We start from the raw sequence: 23,189 nt of genomic DNA, 5'->3' as shown, positions 1-23,189 counted from the left end.
GTGATTCTCCTGCCTTGGCCTCCCAAATAGCTAGGATTACAGGTGTGCACCACCACACCCGGCTAATTTTTTATATTTTTGGTAGAGACACGGTTTCACCATGTTGTCTAGGGTGGTCTTGAACTCCTGACCTCCGCCTGCCTCGGCCTCGCAAAGTGTTGGGATTATAGACATGAGCCTCTGCTCCTGGCCCATAAAGAATCTTTGATAGTGTTTTTAGGCCATATTAAAAAGTCAAGGGTGAGAAATTAAGAAAAATCACTAAATTTACAAATTAAGAAAATTTAGGGAATAATTTATCTCCTTAGAAGTTAAGAAAAAGTACTAAAACTTCAAGTAAATCTTTTGGTGAATTAGAGTTAATGGGGGCATTTTTATTGATCCTTTCCTACAGGTGGAAAAAATAAATAAATGAGTGTCGCATGGACTGCCTGCTGCCCAATAATGTATTGACTAGGCAAGATAATTACCAGACAAAAGCTCTCTTGCTTAACATATTTGTGAGAGGAATTAAGAATAGCTAGGAATTTTTGGTCAAAAACTTTTCTGCCTAAAATTAAGAAGTAAGTTTGTAGAGTTGTTTTCATTTTTAATGGTAATAATCATATATAAATTTAGACATAGACTAAAACTTAGTTGACAGCATCATCTGTCTGCTTGGTTTTATATATTTTTAAGTTCTTGCTATCTCCTCTTCTAGGCAAATGAGCTTCTCCAGCGTTCCCGACAAGTTCAAAATAAGACTGAAAAAGAAAGAATGTTAAGGGAATCATTAAAGGAATATCAAAAAATTAGCAATCAAGTGGACCTTTCCAATGTTTGTGCTCAGTATAGACAAGGTGAGAAATAAAATGTTTCTTGTATCTTTTACTCAACTCAGAAGATAAATGATGGTGTATGAATGAAGCGAGCTAATGATGAAAAGCCACTTTCCAGACGCAAATCTTCTTTCAACATCAGAGGCCGAGTGAAAGGACATAGGAATGTCGTATCATTGTGTTGCAATATTTGATGACTACACTGACCTGCAGAAGCTGTAATGGTCTTTTTATCTTTTGAAATGTATAAGTTTTGTTTGTTTGTTTGTTTTTTGAGATGGAGTCTCTCTCTGTCAGCCAGGCTGGAGTACAGTGGCACGATCTCAGCTCCCTGCAGCCTCCGCCTCCCAGGTTGCAACAATTCTCCTGCCTCAGCCTCCCTGGTAGCTGAGATTACAGGCACGCGCCACCATGCCCAGCTAGTTTTTATTTATTTATTTATTTTTTACTTTTTTTTTTTTTGAGATGGAGTCTCTCTCTGTCGCCGAGGCTGAAGTGCAGTGGCATGATCTCAGCTCACTGCAAGCTCTGTCTCCCAGGTTCACGCCATTCTCCTGCCTTAGCCTCCCAAGTAGCTGGGACTACAGGTGCCTGCCACCATGCCTGGCTAGTTTTTTGTATTTTTAGTAGAGACAGGGTTTCACCGTGTTAGCCAGGATGGTCTCAATCTCCTGACCTCATGATCCGCCCACCTCAGCCTCCCAAAGTGCTGGGATTACAGGCGTGAGCCACCGCGCCCAGCCAATACCCAGCTAATTTTTGTATTTTTAGTAGAGATAGGGTTTCACCATGTTGGCCCGGCTGGTCTAGAACTCCTGACCTCAGGTGATACACCCATCTCAGCCTCTCAAAGTGCTAGGATTAAAGACGTGAGCCACTGTGCCTGGCTGAAATATGTAACTTTTTAGCATTAGAATTTCAGTTCTTGTCCATTTCAATTACTGTATGTTTTAGATTGCTCTGGATTACATTTATTTTTCAGGTATTTAAGATTTTTTTAGTTTTAAGGTATAATCTGCTTACTTTTTAAATAATTACTTTAAATCAAATCTAAGATAATGTAAAGGCCCTGTTTGCACAGATATTATATTTAATCTCAAAGTATTTTTCCCCCCTCCTGTAGGGAACTAAAACTTTCCTTTTTGTTGTTTGAAATGTGATCTTTTTTTTTCCCAATGAAGAAATATATATAAGTTTTGATTTTTGGTTTTTGGTTTTTTTTTTTTTTTTTGAGACAGAGTCTCACTGTGTCGCCCAGGCTGGAGTGCAGTGGTGCAATCTCGGCTCACTGCAACCTCTGCCTCCCCGGTTCAAGTGATTCTCCTGCCTCAGCCTTTTGAGTAGCTGGGATTACAGGCATGTGCCACCATGCCCGGCTAATTTTTGTATTTTTAGTAGAGGCGGGGTTTCACCATGTTGGTCAGCCTGGTCTCGAACTCCTGACCTCGTGATCTGCCCGCCTCAGCCTCGCAAAGTGCTGGGATTACACACCCGGCCCCCAATGAAGAAATATATTTAACAGATGCATTTTAGGCATGTTAAGACTTTTTTCTTCTGAAGACCTATCAGAAATATTTTATGTTAGCAGGGTCACTATTGTACAGTAGAGACATAACCTTGACCATTATTTTTATGTGCCAGCTAAGGAAAAATGTATCCAACTTAGTAGTAAGTGATAGGCCTTCATTCTTTTCTTTCCCATCAGTGAGATTTTATGAGGGTGTGGTGGAACTTTCTCTTACGGCTGCAGAGAAAAAAGATCCTCAAGGTCTTGGACTTCATTTCTATAAACATGGAGAACCAGAAGAAGATATAGTTGGACTTCAGGCCTTCCAAGAAAGGTGCATTCCATTACCTTAGCAGATTGTCATATTTATGGATACAGACTTTTCTTTGCGTAAAGTTTTTTGTTTTTTGATTTATATATATTTTTTGAGACAGAGTCTTGCCCTGTCATCTGGGCTGGGGTGCAGTGGTGTGATCTTGGCTCACTGCAATCTCTGACTCCCAAGTTCAAGGTATTCTCGTGCCTCAGCCTCCCATGTAGCTGGGATTACAGGTGCGCACCACCATGCCTGGCTAATTATGTATTTTTAGTAGAGACAGGGTTTCACCATTTTGACCAGGCTGGTCTTCAACTCCTAACCTCAATTGATCCACCCACCTCAGTCTTGCAGAGTGCTAGGATTACAGCCATCAGCCACCGTGTCTGGCCTCCTTGTGTAAAGGTTTAATTGACAATATTAGGGAAATAATATTTCAAGTGTAACCCTTATAATATTGAATTATCCTTTTGCTTTTACTTGAAAGTGACTTGTTTTATCAAAGGCCTGAATATTAATAGGTTAAGGTTATAGGTTATAACTCTTTTTTTTTTTTTTTTTTTTTTTGAGTCACCCAGGCTGGGGTATAGTGGCACGATCTTAGCTCACTGCAACCTCCTCCTCCTGGGTTCAAGCGATTTTCCGGCCTCAGTCTTCTGAGTAGCTGGGATTACAGGCACACACCACCATGCCCAGCTAGTTTTTGTATTTTTAGTGGAGACAGGGTTTCACCATGTTGGCCATGCTTGTTTCAAACTCCTGACCTCAAGTGATCCACCTGCCTCAGCCTGCCAAAGTGTTGGGATTATGGGCGTGAGCCACCGCGCCCTGCTCATAGGTTATAATTCTTAACCTAGAGGTAAAATGTATTCTGATGAGAATTCTTAAATGCTTATGAGTGTTTTTTAACTTACCTCTGTGATTCTTCTGAGACTTACTAATGTGTTTTTAAATGGGATTACTTGTTTGAAAACAAAACTAGCTATTTTTTTCCTCCAATTTTTTGGTTCTGGATGATGATTAGTATTTCATTTTATTTTATTCATGTATTTTTTTTTTGAGACAGAATTTTCACTCTTGTTGCCTAGGATAGAGTGCAGTGGCACAATCTCAGCTCACTGCAACCTCCACCTCCTGGATTCAGGCGATTCTCCTCCCTCAGTCTCCCTGGTAGCTGGGATCACAGGCACACGCCACCACGCCCAGCTAAGTTTTTTGCGTTTTTAGTATAGAGAGGGTTTCTCCATGTTGGGCAGGCTGGTCTCTTACTCCTGACCTCAGATGATCTGCCCACCTTGGCCTCCCAAAGTTCTGGGATTACAGGCGTGATCTGGCCTAGTATTTCATTTTAAAGGATAATTTTTATGTATTCCCAAATTTGTTGAGACTTAAAAGAGAAATGTATGTCCTTAAAAGAAATATAAGCCGGGCACAGTGGCTCACAACTGTAATCCCAGCACTTTGGGAGGCTGAGGTGGGCAGATCATGAGGTTAGGAGTTTGAGACCAGCCTGACCATCATAGTGAAACCCTGTCTCTACTAAAAATACAAAAATTAGCCAGGCATGGTGGTGCACACCTGTGATCCTGGCAACTTGGGAGGCTGAGGCAGGAGAATTGCTTGAATCCAGGAGGCAGAGGTTGCAGTGAGCTGAGACTGCACCACAGAACTCCAGCCTGGGTGTCAGAGCAAGGCTCCGTCTCGGAAAAAAAAAAGAAATATATATAACCTTTCTATAACATATATATGGAGGGTGTTTTGTTTTGTTTTGTTTTTGTTTTTGAGACAAAGCCTCCCTCTGTCTCCTGGGCTGGAGTTCAGTGGCAGCATCATAGCTCACTGTAGCCTTGACCTTTTGGGCTCAAGTGATCCAGTGATCTTCCCACCTCAGCCTCCTGAGTAGCTGGGACTACAGGCACATGTCACCACACTCGGCTAATTTTTTTTATCTCTTTAATTTCTGTAGAGACAGGGCCTCACTATAAGCCCAGGCTGGTCTTTAACTCCTGGGCTCAAGCAATCCTTCCTTCTCAGCCTCCCAAAGTGCTGAGATTACAGGTGTCAGCCACCACATCTGGCGAAAACATATTTTTTTATTACTATATTTAATGACTTTACCCTTTTATGTTTAACCAAACACTTCTCAAACTCACTGAAAAAGTATATGGTTTCTGTTACTTTAAATGCCAAATATGTACATATATTCTGCCAAATAGTCTTGAAATCCTTGTATATACTTAAATTAGGTAAGGTAAATCAATGGCTTTCTTTTTTTGTTGTTTGTTTTGTTTTTGGGGGGTTTTGTTTTTTGTTTTTGAGACAGGGCCTCATTCTGTTGCCTGGGTTGGAGTGCAGTGGCATAATAGCTCACTTGCAGCCTTACATTTCTGGGCTCAAGCGATCCTCCTGCCTCTGCCTCTCAAGTAGCTGGGATTACAAGTGCATACCACCATGCTTGGTTAATTTTTTGTTTTGGTTTGGTTTTTTTGTTTTTTGTTTTTTTGTTTTTTGAGACAGGGTCTTGCTGTCGCCCAGGATGGAGTGCAGTGGCATGATCTCAGCTCACCTCAACCTCTGCCTCCCAGGTTCAAGCAATTCTTGTGCCTCAGTCTCCTGAATAACTGGCACTACAGGCGTGCACCCCTACGCCCGGCTAATTTTTGTATTTTTAGCAGATACGGGGTTTCACCATGTTGGCCAGACTGGTCTTGAACTCCTGACCTCTGGCAATCCCCCTGCCTTCGTCTCCCAGAGTGCTAGGATTACAGTTGTGAGCCACTGTGCCTGGTCAATTTTTTGTATTTTTTGTAGAGACATGGTCTCACTCTGTTGCCCTGGCTAGTCTTGAACTCCCAGCCTCAAGCCCTCCTCCTACCTTGACCGCCCTATGGCTGGCATTACAGGCGTGAGTCACCACACTTGCCATCATTTGCTTTCTAGTTAAATAATGTAATTGTTCCTTTTCCATTCTCCTTCAGATTAAACAGTTACAAGTGCATTACAGACACACTTCAAGAACTGGTAAATCAAAGTAAGGCCGCTCCTCAGTCTCCCAGTGTACCCAAAAAACCTGGTCCTCCAGTATTGTCATCTGATCCAAATATGCTGAGTAATGAAGAAGCAGGACATCATGTAAGGGACATAGTATATTTTCATTCTGAGAATACACTGTTTAGAAGTTCTGCATGGTAATGGTGGCACAGTCATCTTGGGGAAAGGTAGTAGTTCTTAGAAGTTATCATGTAAGGATTCTTGATTTCTTACTGGAGTTTATAGGTCTAAAGGGTTGTGATGCCCAGAAACAGAGCCTTTAACTGCTAATTTTTACTATTTTCTTTATTTTAGTTTGAACAAATGCTTAAATTGTCACAGCGATCCAAGGATGAGCTCTTTAGTATTGCTCTTTATAATTGGCTAATACAAGCTGACCTTGCAGATAAGCTGCTACAGGTAAATCTTTTTTTTATTGCAGTTGTGTTAATTATTCTTAAGGAGCATAACTCAATGATTTGAGCACGTACATAGATGTAAAAAATTCAGTTTCTCATCCCATGTCTACTATTAGATGTTAGTATAAAGCTGAGTAATGCAGTATCTTTTCCTAAGGGGCAAAGTAGGCTACTGCTCCAATTTTCTTGTTATTTCGAAGCTGATTGGGATAGTTTATATTGCGGGGTAGAAATCACTGGGTTATGAATTATGAGTCCTGTAGGTCATCTGAACTCTGCCGTTAAGTCACTATGTGACTTCAGATACGTCCTTTTACCTACCCTAAGTCTCAGTGTTCCTCAGTCTATTTAATGAATACATAGCATTTGATAATTTCAATAATGCCTTTGAGCTCAGTGTCTAGGAATCGATAGCTGTGTTATCAAAGTTTATTTTAAAATGTGTAATTTTGTAGTAAATTTCCTTTTTTTTTTTTTTTGAAATGGAGTCTGACTCTGTCGCCCAGGCTGGAGTGCAGTGGCACGATCTTGGCTCACTGCAACTTCCGCCTCCTGGGTTCAAGCGATCCTCCTGCCTCAGCCTCCCAAGTAGCTGGGATTACAGGTGCCCACCACCACGCACGGCTAATTTTTATATCTTGTTTCACCATGTTGGCCAGGCTGGTCTCAAACTCCTGAGCTCAGGTGATCTGCCTGCCTTAGCCTCCCAAGATGCTGGGATTGCTGGCATGAACCACCGTGCCCAGCCAAATTTCCTTTTCTTTTTTGAGGCAGGGTCTCAATCTGTAGCTTAGGCTGGAGTGCAGTGCAATGGCATGATAATGGCTCACTGTAGCCTCGACCTCCCTAGACTTAGGTGATTCTCCCACCTCAACCTCTTGAGTAACTAGAACTATGGGCCCGCACCACCACACCCAGCTAATTTTTTTGTAGAGACATGGTTTTGCCATATATTGCCCAGGCTGGTCTTGAACTCCTGAGCTCGTGTGATCTGCCCACCTCGGCCTCCCAAAGTGCTAGGATTACAGACATGAGCCGCCATGCCCAGCCTACTAAACTATTGTTATCAACCTAATAGAATTATTTTGGGAACTCTTATGCTAACTGTGGTAAAACAAAAATTGTTTATAATAAGAAAATTTGTCCTCTCTTTTGTTATTGTTGGATTATAATTTTGCTTATTTTCATAAAACAAGGCAAAGTTGTAGTTGACTTAAAAATATTGTATTTTCCTTATCAGGAACATTATCTGTAGGTGGTTAGAAAATTTTTCTGAATAACTATATAATTTCTAGGTTGCTTCTCCATTTCTGGAGCCCCATCTAGTCCGAATGGCCAAAGTTGATCAAAACAGAGTTCGTTATATGGATTTACTCTGGCGGTATTACGAGAAGAATAGAAGTTTCAGTAATGCTGCTCGTGTACTGTCCAGACTGGCTGACATGCATAGGTATGGCATAATATTTTCATTGTGAAGAATGATTGAAAACTGAGCTATATGTACTTACCTTCAGTTATCCTTAATTTTAGAAGAATCTAAGTTTTAATATACTGACCTAAATTTTTTAAATAGGATGTTATTTTTTAGACATAAAGTATTTCTTTGTGTGTTGTCTAAAATTGTGGATCTTTCTTATTAGAAATCTAAAATAGATTTTTTTTTAATCTAATGCTTTTTTTCAAGTTTCAGATGGCCTTTTATGTGCATTTGGTATGAAACAGTACATACTAATTGACATATTTGTATCTTCAATCCTTAAGAAATTGTGTAACTAAAAATAAGCGTTTTCGCTTCTAGCACAGAAATTTCACTTCAGCAGCGATTGGAGTATATTGCTCGAGCCATTCTTAGTGCGAAAAGTTCCACTGCCATTTCATCAATAGCTGCCGATGGTGAATTCCTTCATGAATTAGAAGAAAAAATGGAGGTAAGCGCTAAAGATCTTAAGCTGTGTCCACGTTGAGTACTAGCCACATAGTTTTTCCACATTCCATTCTTCCCTTGGTAAGTAATAGGTCTGTAGAAGTCATTATTATTCTAGTTGCTTTTGCCTGTTTATTTTTATGTTTAGATACAAATCTTAAAGAGATTTCTAAGGATACACTTGGGTCATAAAAACATTGCTATAATTTAGAAGTTTTCTCTTTGGCATTTCTAAAGGTTTTTCCCAGCTGGGTGCAGTGGCTCACGCCTGTAATCCCAGCACTTTGGGAGGCCGAGGCAGCCAGATCATGAGGTCAGGAGTTCGAGACCAGCCTGGCCAACATGGCAAAACCTTGTCTGTACTTTAAAAAAATGCAAAAATTAGCCAGGGGTGGTGGCACACACCTGTAGTCCCAGCTACTCAGGAGGGTGAGGCAAAAGAATCACTTGAACCCAGGAAGCGGAGGTTGCGGTGAGCTGAGATTGCACCACTGCATTCCAATGTGGGAGACAGAGTGAGACTCTGTCTCAGAAAATAATAATAATAAAAAAAAAGGTTTTTCCCAACTGTTTCAACAGCAAGTGGATTACATCACATTCATCATTTATTCTGGAAGCAAATAAGTAGATGTATGAAGTAGAGTAGGCTAAAAATTCCCTAACTAAGAGAATAAAAAACATATCATCATCCAAACACGAAAGTTTGTTTCTTATTCACAAAAATCCAGGGTTAGTCTTCCTGATTGGCAGCCGGCTTTCCTTCATGTGGTTGATTTAGGAACCCAAGTTCTATTTTCTGGCACTACCATTCCCTAGGGCCTTTTGCTTTATCTTCAGCAGAGGGAGGAAGGAAAAGAAGAACACATTCACTCTCTTAAAAGCTACAGCCCTGACATGACACACTTTACTTCTACTTACATTCCTTTCAAGAGAACTTGGTTTTATGGCCATACCTCCCTTCCAAAGGAGGCTAAGCTGTATGGCCATACCTCCCTTGCAAAGGAGGCTGAGTCTAACCATTTGGCTACAGTCTTGGAAGGTATGAATATTGGTGGGCAGCAAGGGATTTGCCACAGTACACTTCCTGTGAAATCTGTTATGTTTAGTTGATGTCTGTTATGATGATGTTAGCCTATTATGATGGAAATCTTCATTTATACATTATTTTAGCAAACTTAGAAAGTCAGATAGTAGGAGCCACTCTTTCAAATGTATGTTGATTTATCATAAATAAATTAAGACATCCTATTTTCTGCCCAAACTAGGTTGCTAGGATCCAACTTCAGATACAAGAGACACTACAAAGGCAGTATTCCCATCATTCTTCTGTACAGGATGCAGTGTCTCAGCTGGATTCTGAGCTGATGGACATAACTAAGGTAATAAAAAAGCAAGTTTTTATAGTCGTCACCTAATAATGAGAAATTTTTGTTTTTTATTTGCTTTTTGTTTCATGGGGAAAATTACCTTATCTCCACAAATAAGATAAGGCATCTTTGGCAGCTTGTCAGTAGGCTGACAGATCACCACTGTTTCATCTGACTCCTAGAAAAGTCTAAGCTACTCTTTCCAGGCCAGTAGCTACAAAGAACCTATCAACCTCACGAGAGCTGTGTTAAAACCAGCTTACTTCCAGCCTGGGCAACATGGCGAAACCTCATCTCTACAAAAAAACACCAAAAAAGGCTCGGCACTGTGGCTCACACCTGTAATCCAGCACTTTGGGTGGTTGAGGCGGGCAGATCACCTGAGGTCAGGAGTTTGAGACCACCTGGTCAACATGGGGGAAGTCCATCTCTACTAAAAATACAAAAATTAGCCAGGCGTGGTGGCATGTACCTGTAATCCCAGCTACTTGGGAGGCTGAGGCAGGAGAATCACTTGAACCCGGGAGGCGGAGGTTGTAGTGAGCTGAGATCGCACCACTGCAGTCCAGAAGCCTGGGCGACAGAGCAAGACTCGGTTGAAAAAAAAAAATTAGCTTGTTGTGGTGGTATGCAGTTGTAGTTACAGCTACTCAGGAGACTGAGGTGGGAGGATTGATTGAGCCCAGGAGGCCCAGGTTGTTGTGAGTCTTGATGGTGCTACTGCATTCCACCCTGAGTGACAGAGTGAGACCCTGTCTCAAAAAGAAAAAAAGTAAAAAATAAAAATCATCTTATTTATGGCCTCACTTCTTGCCGTGGAAAAACTAACTTATCTTTGCTGAACTCTCTAAACCTCTTTCTCGCTCTGTAATTTTCTGAGCAGTTCCTTCCTCTTCATTTATTCTTAGACATAGTTCCAGGTACCCTGAAACACCTTGAGATTTGTCAGTATTCCTGTGATTCTTCAACCCATTGTTTATACAACACTAATTCCAAAATACCGTTGCAGGGGGTTTGTGGGGAAGGTGGAGATGGCTAATGGGTACAAAAACAAAATAGAAAGAATGAATAAGACCTATTTGATAGCACAGTAGGGTGACTATAGTCAATAATAACTGTATATTTTAAAGTAGAAAATGTAATTGGATTATTTGTAACTCAAAGGATAAATGCTTGAGGAATAGATACCCCATTCTCCATGACATGCTTATTTCTCATTGCATGATTGTATCAGAACATCTCATGTACCCCATAAATACATACACCTACTGTGTACCCATAGAAATTTGAAAAAGTGGCTTTTAAAATTTTTAAATAAATAAATAGAATGTCGTTGCAACATCTTCTTCTCAGCCAAGAAAAAGCTCTACATGCTAAAATCTGTTTGAATGTATTTACCATACCCTTACCTTTTTTTTTTTTTTTTTTTTTTTTGAAACAGAGTCTTGCTGTATTGCCAGGCTGGAGTGCAAAGGCGTGATCTCGGCTGACTTCAACCTCCAACTGCCTTAGCCTCCTGAGTAGCTGGTACTACAGCCTTGCGTCACCACACCCAGCTAATTATTTTTTTTGTATTTTAGTAAAGACCGGGTTTCACCATGATGGCCAGGATGGTCTCAATCTCCTGACCTCATGATCCGCCCGCCTCAGCCTCCCAAAGTGCTGGGATTACAGGTGTGAGTCACCATGCCTGGCCCATACCCTTACCTTTTTAAATATGGAGTTATAACCAGCTATATACATCATCACATCTTTATATCATATTTCAGAAACTTTACATAAAATCTTTGGATATTTTTTAATTTTCAAGGAGTGCTTCACTGTTAATCTCTAAATGTTGACCTCTAGTTGGATGTTTAATTTTGGGATTTTCTCTCACAGCTTTATGGGGAATTTGCTGACCCATTTAAACTTGCAGAGTGTAAACTTGCAATAATTCATTGTGCCGGTTATTCAGACCCTATATTGGTGCAGACACTTTGGCAAGATATCATAGAGAAAGGTAAGTGTTCAGTTATAGGTATGTTAGCATTATGTAGTGACTTGGTGGAGGAATGCAAGCTGCTAGTAACTAATATAATGCAAGCTGCTAGTGGCTCATGAAAATTGTACATACCTAAGGAGAGAGTAAGTGGAAGTCACATGGGTATGGTGGAGGATGATCGTACAGAGAATGACCCAAGTGAATATCTGGGAGAATACTCAGTGAAAAGATTGTTTAATTTATATTATTTGTGCTGCCTTATAAAGGATACTGAGACACTCACCTCAGAATCTAATAACCAAGTATAACCTATTAAGACGTGAGAGTATCTCAGACATAACAGAAACACCAAATCTGTTAATCATATTAATGTGACTGTGTGTTCTAAAGTATTTTGAACCTTGAAAGAATTAAATAGCCAATGTAAACATTTCACATTAAAAATAATTTGGGTTTCAAATGATATGTCTTTTTGTTACAGAACTGAATGACAGTGTGACATTGAGCTCCTCGGATAGAATGCATGCTCTTAGTCTCAAGATTGTTCTGCTTGGCAAAATTTATGCTGGCACACCACGCTTCTTTCCTTTAGGTAAGCTGTGATCTTAGGTGCAGTCATGTATTTTTCTGTTCTGATGGTTTTCTTCATTGATATGGACAAATAATGATCTTTTGAGTAAAATAAAGAGTTTCTTTGTTGCTATTTAGTTCAGCAGTTTAATTCTACTTATCTGGAAAGATTTCCAAAGAATGGCAGAATTTGTTAATGAAGAGTTGAGTATGAAACTTTCTGTGACTAACTTTCCAAGTTTATATATCTATCTTAGGATTGTGCTGACTGACAAACTATGATTATATTGTTGGTAACCCTATACAAGTTTCTGAAGAGAAAAGAAAAACTTGGTTGATGTTATTGTGCATAGGTAATCTGTGATTGATTCAACTGTTCTTTTTTATGTTGAGGACATGTTTTTCTTTAAAATAGCAAATAATTATGTTAAAACTTAGTGTTTGAATCCCTTTCTTAACGAGATATGGTGGCTATAATTTTTATATAAGGTAGCTAATTATGAGCTATTTACCAACCTGCAAGTGTTCTCCTCAGTGATAAAACAATAGAAGCAACATAAATACATCCATAAAGTAGAATATTAAGTACTTTTGTGTTATTTGAAAATATTGAGAGATATGAAAATCCTCACAATATAACTTTTTTTTTCTTTTTTGAGACAGAGGCTTACTCTGTCACCCAGGCTGGAGTGGAGTGATGCCATCTCGGTTCACTGCAGCTTCCACCTTCTGGGTTCAAGCAGTTCTCCTGCCCAGCCTCCCAAGTAGCTGGGATTACAGGCGCCTGCCACCATGCCTGGCTAATTTTTTGTGTTTTTATTAGAGATGGGGTTTCCCCAGGTTGTCCAGGCTGGTCTCAAACTCCTGGCCTCAGGTGATCCGCTTGCCTTGGCCTCCCAAGGTGCTGGGATTACAGGCATTTACCACTATGCCCAGCCTGATTGTTTTTTCAAATGAGCATTCAAACTTATTTACAGACCATCTCTGACTTAGGGTCTATTCCCTCCAGACATAGTCAGAAATAAAATAATTTTATTCATACCCTTACTTCTTGTGGGTATAATATTGAAACGGTTCCCTTTCCCTACCATTTTATTGATCCTAAAAATAAAGAGAAATAAAAGAGCAAATACATACTTTATGTAAATGTTTATAAGTGTGTGAAACTGATACTTTTGATAGTTGTTTTAGAAAACACTGCATTGTGGGTGGGCATGGTGGCTCACAGGTGTAATCCTAGCACTTTGGGAGGCCGAAGTGGACGGATCGCTGGAGCCCAGGAGTTCAAGACCAGCCTGGGCGACATGGCAAAACCCTCTCTCTACAAAGAAAATACGAAAATTATCCAGGCATGGTGGCATGCACCTGTGGTTCCAGCTACTTGGGAGACTAGGGTGGGAGGATCACTTGAGCCTGGGAGGTGAAAATTGCAATGAGCTGAGAACGCACCACTGCACTCCAACCTCAGTGACACAGTGAGACCCCATTTCAATAAATAAATAACACTGTATTGTACATAGTTCTTTTTGAGGAATTTTCCTTTTAATTCAGAAGTAATCATGTGGGCTTTGCATGGTGGCTCACACCTGTAATCTCAACACTTTGGAGAGGCAAAGGCAGGATGATTGCTTGAAGCCAGGAGTTTGAGACCAGCCTGGGCATACCAAGACCCCGTCTCTACAGAAAAAATTAAGATTAGCTAGGCATGGTAACACGTGCCTATAGTCCTAGCTAATCAGGCTGAGGCAGGAGGATTTCTATGTTTATTTATATATATTTATATATATATATATATATATATATATATATTTCTTTTGATAGAGAGGGGATCTCATGATATTGCCCAAGTCAGTCTTGAATTAGCCACGCCTAGCTAATTTTTTTGTATTTTTAATAGAGACAGAGTTTCACCATGTTGGCCAGGCTGGTACTCCTGACTGAAGGTGATCTGCCCACCTTGACCTCCCAAAGTTCTGGGATTACAAGCGTGAACCACCACGCCTGGCCATAAGTATAAATTTGGTTGTTACTGTTTATGATAAGACAGGCAGTTAAAAGTAAGAATGAGGCCACAGTTAGAACTATCAAATAAATCTAGGGGTGGGGCATTAAAAAACACATTTAATATTTCTGAAATCAGGATGCAGTTTCCCTTTTCTGAAAAGCTGTTAAATTGAGGAAACATATTTTTTCTTTTTTTTTTTTTATTATACTTTAAGTTCTAGGGTACATGTGCATAACGTGCAGGTTTGTTACTTATGTATACTTGTGCGAGGAAACATATTTTTTAAAAGTACTGATACTAAAAAAAAATTATCAGCGAAGTCCTCTTCATTATTGGGATTGTGAATGGTCTCTGTTTTCTTCTTGTATCTTTCTGAATTTTCTAAGTTCTGTAATTTTAATTTTAGGACATTTTCATCATCCCAAAAATAAACTCTGTACTCATTAGTTGTCACTTCCCATTCCTTCACACCCTCCAGCCCTAGGCAGCCACTAATCTACTTTAGATTTGCCTATTCTGGTATATATCTTACTTTTATTAAAAAAAAATTTTTTTTCCTTTTAAGCTGAGAGTGATGGTGCATACTTGTAGTCCCAGCTTACTTGGGAAGGTGAGGTGGGAGGATTGAGCTCAGGAGTTCAAGGTCAAGGCTATCATACACTGTAGTTGCTCCTATGAATAGCCACTATTTCTAGTCTGGGCAACATAGCAAAAAAAAAACCCCGCCCCAAAAAATTGCAATTGGATTTCAGAAGATATCCCCCTAGAAACTACTCAGTTATGAATAAGACCTACCTTTTAGTATCAAGAGCTAAAAATCCAAATTTCCAACCTTTTTTTTTTCTTCCCAGATTTTATTGTACAGTTTTTAGAACAGCAGGTTTGTTCTTTGAACTGGGATGTGGGCTTCGTAATACAGACAATGAATGAAATTGGAGTACCATTACCTAGACTACTAGAAGTTTATGATCAGTTGTTCAAATCACGGGTAAGGAAAATATTAAATAACATAAAATTATTTTCTTTAAAGTAACTTTGTAGATATAGAGTGGGGTATTTTGATTGTATTTTTGTATCTCATCACTTAGTCTAATTACACTTGGTTGAGTCTTGGAAATTATGCTTTAGACTTTTTAAACTGATAATGAGAGTTGCTTTCCTGTATATCATGATTAAAATGAAATATTATTTCTGAATATTAATAAACATATATGCTTTACTCTTGGTGGAAGAGGCTAAACTAAGGTGTGGGCTAAACTCATTACATTAAGAATCATCATTTGCTTTAAAAGAACAAGATTACATTGTATTTATTTACTATAACCTCATCTAAAATGTCAAAAAGATCCTTCTCACCCTGCTGAGCCTTATCAGACTATATGTTTTGTAATTTTTATGCTAAGGATAAAAGATCCAAATAAAAACTTTTCAAAGTAGATTGTGTCTTTTATAGTAGCATCATACAGTGTTTACAACATTAGCCTGTGATGGAGATGAGCAGGTAACTGTAGTATCTCCATCTTATATTGCAAAAAGACAAGAGCAGAGATGTTAAATAACCTGCTCAAGTCACATAGCTAGTAACTGGTGAAGCCAGACCTAGAATTAAGTTTCTGTTACTGCTAGTTTAGTCTCTTTATTATGTCAGACTAAATCTGCATAGGTTCAAAGTGAAAGTGGTGTCACAACCCATAGAAAGAAAGATTTTTCTCTTACCTCAGATTCCTAAGCAGGACATTTACATGCTGTGCAAAGTAGATTGGTATATCAAATATTCGTCCTAAGTAATATCATAGTGTTGTTAATTAATAAGTTTTTAATGTTGTTTGAAATATTAACTATAATCAGATATATAATTTAGTAGCCATGTAATATTAAATGCTTTTTAATAGCAATAAGTTTTGCATGGACCCTGATGTCTACTTTAGTATAAATGATTTAAAGAATCAATTGACACAACTTGCCTCACATTTCATTACGTATATTTCTTCATAGGATCCATTCTGGAATAGAATGAAGAAGCCACTGCACCTTTTGGATTGTATACATGTATTATTGACAAGATATGTTGAGAATCCCAGCCAAGTTTTAAATTGTGAAAGGTACCTATGAATTAAATATTGGACTAGCAAAAGCTTTTAAATGCTTCTAATAAATACCTGGGTAAGAAATTTGAAGAGAAGATGGTAAGATATGGGAATTGTAAAGAAGTACAGGGAATTTAAACTCTTGTGTATATTAGCAATAACTGTTTGAATGATATTGATCACCATGTATGAAAAATAGGAGTTTTTTCCATTTTCAGTCCTTGTCCTAAATTCTTTCTACAGCTGAACATAAATAATTTATTCGTTTCTTCTGCTTTAGATTAGTGACCTAGGACCAAAACATTTCAATTATGTCTTTGCGATATTATTGGCCTTTTAAGGGATATTCTTTTGAAAAAGTATTAGCAGGAATCATCTCTTACTGCTTTCTTCTCATTGTAAAAATCTTCAAATGGAACCCACCTACCCACTAAGTTTTCTTTTTTACTTTATTTCTTATTCACTTAATCACATGGTCTTTCCTCTTCTGTGAGAATTAAAGTTGCCAGAAGTTGGTGGGGAAGGAGTCCTTTAGGAGGAAATATTTGTAAATGTATAATTAATCATGTGTCTTTTTCTTTATAGGAGAAGATTTACAAATCTCTGCCTGGATGCTGTTTGTGGTTACCTTGTTGAGCTCCAGTCTATGAGCTCGTCAGTAGCAGTACAAGCCATCACTGGGAATTTTAAATCTCTTCAGGCTAAATTAGAACGGCTTCATTAATTACTGTGATATACTTTCATCCATTTTGTGATCTGTAAAATAAAAACTCAGCTGGGTCCAGATATCAGGTGTTCTAAATCTAAATGTAAGAACAATCTTAATGGAAGTATGTTTTTAATAAGTGGCTAACATCTACAAATAGTACCTTTTCTAAATGAATTCTTTTTTATTACTCTTTTGTTTTTTAGTAATTGAGTGAAAAAACAACCGAAATGAGATTATTTACTATTTTAACGTAAGGATTAAAAAAATTTAGACGCTGTTATTTTGAATTGTACTGCGGGCAGAAATTTCGAATTTATATTATTCATTTTCAAGTTAGTCCAAGGATATTGGCATTAAAACTCCACTAGGCGGCTGGGCACGGTGACTTACGCCTGTAATCCCAGCACTTTGGGAGGCCAAGGTGGGTGAATCACAAGGTCAAGAGTTTGAGACCAGCCTGGCCAACATGGTGAAAGCCCATCTCTACTAAAAATGCAAAAAAATTAGCCAGGCGTGGTGGCAGGTGCCTGTAATCCCAGCTACTCGGGAGGCTGAGGCAGGCGAATCACTTGAACCCAGGAGGCGGAGGTTGCACTGAGCCGAAATCTTGCCATTGCACTCCAGCCCAGGCAACAGTGCGAGACTGTCTCAAAAAATAAAAAACCTCCAAAGAGGCTAAGCAGATCCATTGCCATAATAGTGGATTCTAAAACTGTCCTTAAATAGGCAAATAACTGACTTTTTCAAAACTTTTTTTAGGTGTTGGGTTCACCCTTGAAAGAACTGTCCTCCAACAACTAGTTTTGTCAGTTAAAGCCCTTGAGGATTGATATATATACCTGGTTGGTTGAGCAGGTGATAAAACTTGTAACTAATGTTGTGTCGTGAAAAGCTACACAGGGAGGTACTATTTTCCCTTAGTGTCTACTTGGCTCCTTGGCCTTGTGACTACTGATTCCATTAGAGTAGTGGTTCTCAAAGTATGTGCTCCAAACCAGAAGCATCAGCATCACTTAGGAATTTGTTAGAAATGCAGATTCTCGAGCCCCAACCCAGACCTACTGAATCAAAAACGTGGGGGATGAGGCTGCGCTTTCTGTGTTTTAACAAGTTCTCCAGGAGATTTTGGTGCATGTCAAATTTGAAAGCCACTGCAGTAAAGGATACTGCTGCCTTCTATAGTTTATGGATTGAACTCCCTACGTGGCTCCTCCTTCCCCATTCTCTGTGAATAACCACACACACGAGTTTTGCCCAAGGCACACTGTATATAGCAAAACTGTTAGTATTGTACTTTTAAATTATTCTTTAACAAAATAGAGTAACCAAACCAAGTGCTTCAAAGTAATAGCAACAAGAGAGAAGAGTGGGAATAACCAGAGCTAACAAAACACTCTATTCTTTTTTTTTTTTTTTTTTTTTTTTTTTGGAGATAGAATCTCACCCTGTAGCCCACCCTGGAGTGCAGTGGTGCAATCCTGGCTCACTGCAGCCTCTGCCTCCCAGGTTCAAAGCAATTCGCCTGCCTCAGCCTCCCGAGTAGCTGGGATTGCAGGCATGCACCACCACACCCAGCTAGTTTTTGTATTCTTAGTAGAGATGGGTTTCACCATGTTGGCCAGGCTGGTCTTGAACTCCTGATCTCAAGTGATCCGCCCACCTCAACCTCCCAAAGTGTTGGGATTACAGGCATAAGCCACCGTGCCTGGCCTATTCCCTTCTTGTTTTATGCTACCACAAATAATTACCTTCTGTTTATTGTAAGCGGTACATGTCTAACAATTTTTAGGATACATTTTGAATGTATTTTTCCTTCCATTTTTGTCTTTTCCCAAGACCATAGGGTTGCCTTCTCTACATTTGTTCTCTTAGAATTCAGCTCCCTTTTCCCTATAATCTTCTAGTGTAGAATATTTAATAGAATGCCAGAATATCACTCAGTACTACTACCTCTTTTTTTTTTTTGAGACGGAGTCTCACTCTGTCACCCAGGCTGGAGTGCAGTGGCCAGATCTCAGCTCACTGCAAGCTCCACCTCCCGGGTTTACGTCATTCTCCTGCCACAGCGTCCCGAGTAGCTGGGACTACAGGCACCCGCCACCTTGCCCGGCTAGTTTTTTGTATTTTTTAGTAGAGACAGGGTTTCACCATGTTAGCCAGGATGGTCTCGATCTCCTGACCTCGTGATCCGCCTGTCTCGGCCTCCCAAAGTGCTGGGATTACAGGCTTGAGCCACCACGCCCGGCCTCAACTTGTTAATTTCTTAAGTTTAGCTTTTTTTGAATATGTAAAGTGAATGTACGTGATACATTAATTTTATAAATTTAAAATTCTGTTATGTCTACTTAGAATGAAGGCCTTGTCTGAATGCTGTAATTTAGGTGTGACTCCGGTTCTGCTAGAGATAAGAACTTCATTTTTGTTTTAAGCACATTTACATACTAGCAATATGTTAAATATACTCCGCTCACAACACTGAAAGTACGTGTTTTAAAAGGGCTGTAGGCTTCCATGGCTAGATGGTCTGTTAGAGTCAGAAATCTGAACACTGTCCTTGTATTCACACAGCATGCTTTGAGAGGTTTTGGGAATTCCAGCCGCACAACAGATGCTTGCAATACCTTTTGGTGGGTAAGATTCCTAAAAGAGAAGAAATTAGATCCCCTCATTTTTACCCTCTGGAACAGTGTTTCTAAAACTTTCACATTCAGAACAATCAGCTGGATAGCCTGTTATGACAGATTCTTGAGTTCCATCTGCAGTGACATGCTGATCCTGGCAGTCAGTGAATCAGAATTGGAGTAGCATTTATCCACTGTATTAGTATACTTTGTACTTGGTGTTTGTTCAACACATTGCTTTTTAAATTTTTTTTGTTTTTTGAAGACATGGGCTTGCCCTGGAGTGCAGTGGCATGATCTTGATTCACTGCAGACTCGAGCTCCTGGGCTTAACTCAGACCTCCCACCTCATCCTCTTAAATAGCTGGGACTACAGGCACATGTCACTACACCCTGCTAGTGTGTGTGTGTGTGTGTGTGTGTGTGTGTGAGAGAGAGAGAGAGAGACAGAGAGAGAGAGACAGAGTTTCGCTCTTGTTGCCCAGGCTGGAGTGCAATGGCACGATCTTGGCTCACCACAACCTCCACTTCCTGGATTCAAGCAAATCTCCTGCCTCAGCCTCCTGAGTAGCTGAGATTACAGGCATGCGCCACCATGCCTGGCTAATTTTTTTTTTTTTTGTATTTTTAGTAGAGACGGGGTTTCTCCATGTTGGTCAGGCTGGTCTCGAACTCCCAACCTCAGGTGATCCACCCACCTCGGCCTCCCAAAGTGTTGGGATTACAGGCCTGAGCCACCACGCCCAGGCCCCCTCCCGCCCCCCGTCCCACCTTTTTTTTTTTGGTAGCCAAAAGGTCTCACTCTCTTGCCCAGGCTGCTCTCAAAACTCCTGGCCTTAAGAGATTCCCCTGCCTCAGTCTCCCAGAGTGCTGGGGTTACAGGCATGAGCCACCACGCCTGTTCATTATTTCTTTACAGTGACTATTATATATAGGCAATGTATAATTGGTAGAACATAGTCTATGAAGCAGTGCGTTAATTGTGGGCAGTGAAGAATCATTGAAGTTGTAAAATTTGTATTTTAAGTAGATCATTGTAGTATGGCAAAATGGTTAGGAAAGAGACAGCTGTTTTGACTAACTGTTCACGGTATTAGATACTGACTGTGATGTACATACACGTTCAGTGTTTTTTTAGGCGTACCTGACTTACTCATTGAACACTTACCCACTAATCTCAAAAGTATTCCTCAGGATAGTCTCCACTGCTATCATTTTTCCTCCTATTCATGAGATAGAAAAATTATGACCATGGTACAGAGTTGTATCAAGGAAATGAAGAACTAGAACACTGAATTGAAAGGTTTTAAAAGGGTTCATAATTTCTTTTCATTTTCTATTAATGTCTTCATTTAAATTCTCTTAATAATAAAACCCTTTTTTCTAATATTTTAAGTCCTCCATTAAATCATTGAAACTCTTCTGAGCTTCATTTTCCTCATATATAAATGAGATTGAAGCCAAATAATAAAACTTTTAAAAATAAATCAAGGGCCAGGTGCAGTGGCTTACACCTGTAATCCCAGAACTTGGCCGGGCGCGGTGGCTCAAGCCTGTAATCCCAGCACTTTGGGAGGCCGAGACGGGCGGATCACGAGGTCAGGAGATCGAGACCATCCTGGCTAACACGGTGAAACCCCGTCTCTACTAAAAAATACAAAAAAAACTAGCCGGGCGAGGTGGCGGGCGCCTGTAGTCCCAGCTACTCGGGAGGCTGAGGCAGGAGAATGGCAGGAACCCGGGAGGCGGAGCTTGCAGTGAGCTGAGATCTGGCCACTGCACTCCAGCCTGGGCGACAGAGCGAGACTCCGTCTCAAAAAAAAAAAAAAAAAATCCCAGAACTTTGGGAGGCCGAGGCAGGTAGATCACCTGAGGTCAGGAGTTTGAGACCAGCCTGACCAACATGGTGAAACCCCGTCTCTACTAAAAAGACAAAAAAGTTCGCTGGGCGTGGTGGTGGGCGCCTGTAGTCCCAGCTACTTGGGAGACTGATGCATGAGAATCACTTGAACCTTGGGAGACGGAGGTGCAGTGAGCTGAGATCCCACACCAGGCTGAGATCTGCACTCCAGCCTGGGCGACAGAGCAAGACTTGGTCTCAAAAACAAAACAAAATCAATTTACCATGTGGGATCTGGGATCCCCATATATATTTTCAACCCACATTTGAAATGACCCCCTAAAGCACTTCTGTCAAAACAACCAAACCCGAACTCATCCCTGTCTCTGCCCTCTGCCCACTCTTGTTCTTCCTTGTTTTCTACATCTTTATTATCGTCTCAAATCAAAATATGAAAATCATTCAATTTTCTTCCCTTCAAAACCAGTTTTTAAGCAAGTCTACTGATATACCCTGTATCTGCCCAATTGTCTCATTACTTTAGGCTTTCAGGGTTGATTAAAGTTACCCTGTTTGACTTGGATGCTTAAAACAGGTCAAAATGGTCTTCCTGCCTCTACTTTGACCCCTCCTTCATCTCTGTTTCCACACCAAGGACAGAGTGATCTTTTTAAAATCTAAATTTAGCCCTTGAGACGAAGCTTGAGCTTGAGGCATGCAGGGCTGGAGACACTGCAGACCTTCAACCCAGAGCAGTGTGAGGTGGTGAGCAGAAAAATGGAAAGGAAACAATAGAATAAAAAAGCTGGGGCTGGGCACGGTGGCTCACGCCTGTAATCCAGCACTTTGGGAGGCCGAGGCGGGCAGATGACCTGAGGTTGGGAATTCGAGACCAGTCTGATCAACATGGAGAAACCCTTTCTCTACTAAAAATACAAAAATGAGCTGGGTGTGGTGGCACATGCCTGTAATCCCAGCTACTCAGGAGGCTGAGGCAGGAGAATCGCTTGAACTTGGGAGACGGAGGTTGTGGTGAGCTGAAATGGCGCCACTACTCCAGCCTGGGCAACATGAGTGAAACTCCATCTCCAAAAAAAAAGTTGAGGCAGAGCCTGAAGAATTTGTAGTGGAAAAAGCACTGGGTCAATGTGCAGTGAATGGCAAGGTAGAGCATTTCCTGATGTGGAAGGGATTTATAGGTGCTGAAAGTACTTGGGAACCTGAAGAAACTAGCTTGTCCAGAGTTACTTGAAACATTTAATTCTCAAAAAAGCTGTTAAAAAGATGGTACAAGAAGAAAATATTTACCTGACAATTGGATGACATTAAAATCAAAGAAGGAGTTCCAAGGCGTCTGTGAGTCCGCGGAGTATACGCCATGAGCAAAGCTCACTCTCCCGAGTTGAAAAAATTTATGGACAAGAAGTTATCATTGAAATTAAATGGTGGCAGACATGTCCAAGGAATATTGCGGGGATTTGATCCCTTTATGAACCTTGTGATAGATGAATGTGTGGAGATGGCAACTAGTGGGCAACAGAACAATATTGGAATGGTGGTAATACGAGGAAATAGTATCATCATGTTAGAAGCCTTGGAACGAGTATAAATAATGGCTGTTCAGCAGAGAAACCCATGTCCTCTCTCCATAGGGAAATTAGGTCATATACATTTTCATATTAGACTTTTTGTTAAATAAACTTTTGTAATAGTCAAAAAATAAAAAAAATAAAAATAAAATCAAAGAAGGAAAGAGATGCTGCAGACAAACCAAGAGACTTGATCCTGAAAAAAATAATTGGCTGTGCAGACAGCAGTGGAGAATTGATACTCATGAAATGGAAAATTCAGATAAAGCAGACTTGGTGTTAGCAAAAGAAGAAAATATGAAATGTATATAAAACTGGGCTCTTGCTTTTTGCTTTACTAATGTGAAGAAATAATTGCATTCTAATAAAAATCAAGTTTGATATGTTCATTTTGAAAGTAGTT

General features: G+C 40.0%; 1 protein-coding gene and 1 pseudogene across 4 annotated transcripts in view; both read left to right on the top strand.

The window, feature by feature from the left end:
* Positions 1-16,813, top strand: part of NUP155 (nucleoporin 155) — a 75,560-nt gene extending 58,747 nt beyond the window's left edge. For all 4 annotated transcript variants that reach the window (XM_005556747.4, XM_045393638.3, XM_045393639.3 and 1 more), the window contains 12 exons: positions 701-839; positions 2,524-2,659; positions 5,620-5,773; positions 5,987-6,091; positions 7,386-7,540; positions 7,889-8,018; positions 9,280-9,393; positions 11,263-11,383; positions 11,847-11,957; positions 14,792-14,928; positions 15,936-16,042; positions 16,613-16,813. In XM_005556747.4, the coding sequence (XP_005556804.2) occupies positions 701-839; positions 2,524-2,659; positions 5,620-5,773; positions 5,987-6,091; positions 7,386-7,540; positions 7,889-8,018; positions 9,280-9,393; positions 11,263-11,383; positions 11,847-11,957; positions 14,792-14,928; positions 15,936-16,042; positions 16,613-16,751 (1,548 nt within the window). In that variant the 3' untranslated portion in view covers positions 16,752-16,813. The remainder of the gene's footprint in view (positions 1-700; positions 840-2,523; positions 2,660-5,619; positions 5,774-5,986; positions 6,092-7,385; positions 7,541-7,888; positions 8,019-9,279; positions 9,394-11,262; positions 11,384-11,846; positions 11,958-14,791; positions 14,929-15,935; positions 16,043-16,612) is intronic.
* Positions 16,814-22,537: 5,724 nt separating this feature from the next.
* Positions 22,538-22,937, top strand: LOC107129786 (small nuclear ribonucleoprotein G pseudogene; annotated as a pseudogene).
* The last annotated feature ends 252 nt before the right edge of the window (positions 22,938-23,189 follow it).

This window comes from Macaca fascicularis, chromosome 6, assembly GCF_037993035.2.
Source record: "Macaca fascicularis isolate 582-1 chromosome 6, T2T-MFA8v1.1".
In the NCBI taxonomy this organism is placed as follows: Eukaryota; Metazoa; Chordata; class Mammalia; order Primates; family Cercopithecidae; genus Macaca; species Macaca fascicularis.
The sequence above is the reverse complement of the archived record's forward strand: the minus strand, read 5'-3'. Positions and strand labels throughout refer to the sequence as shown.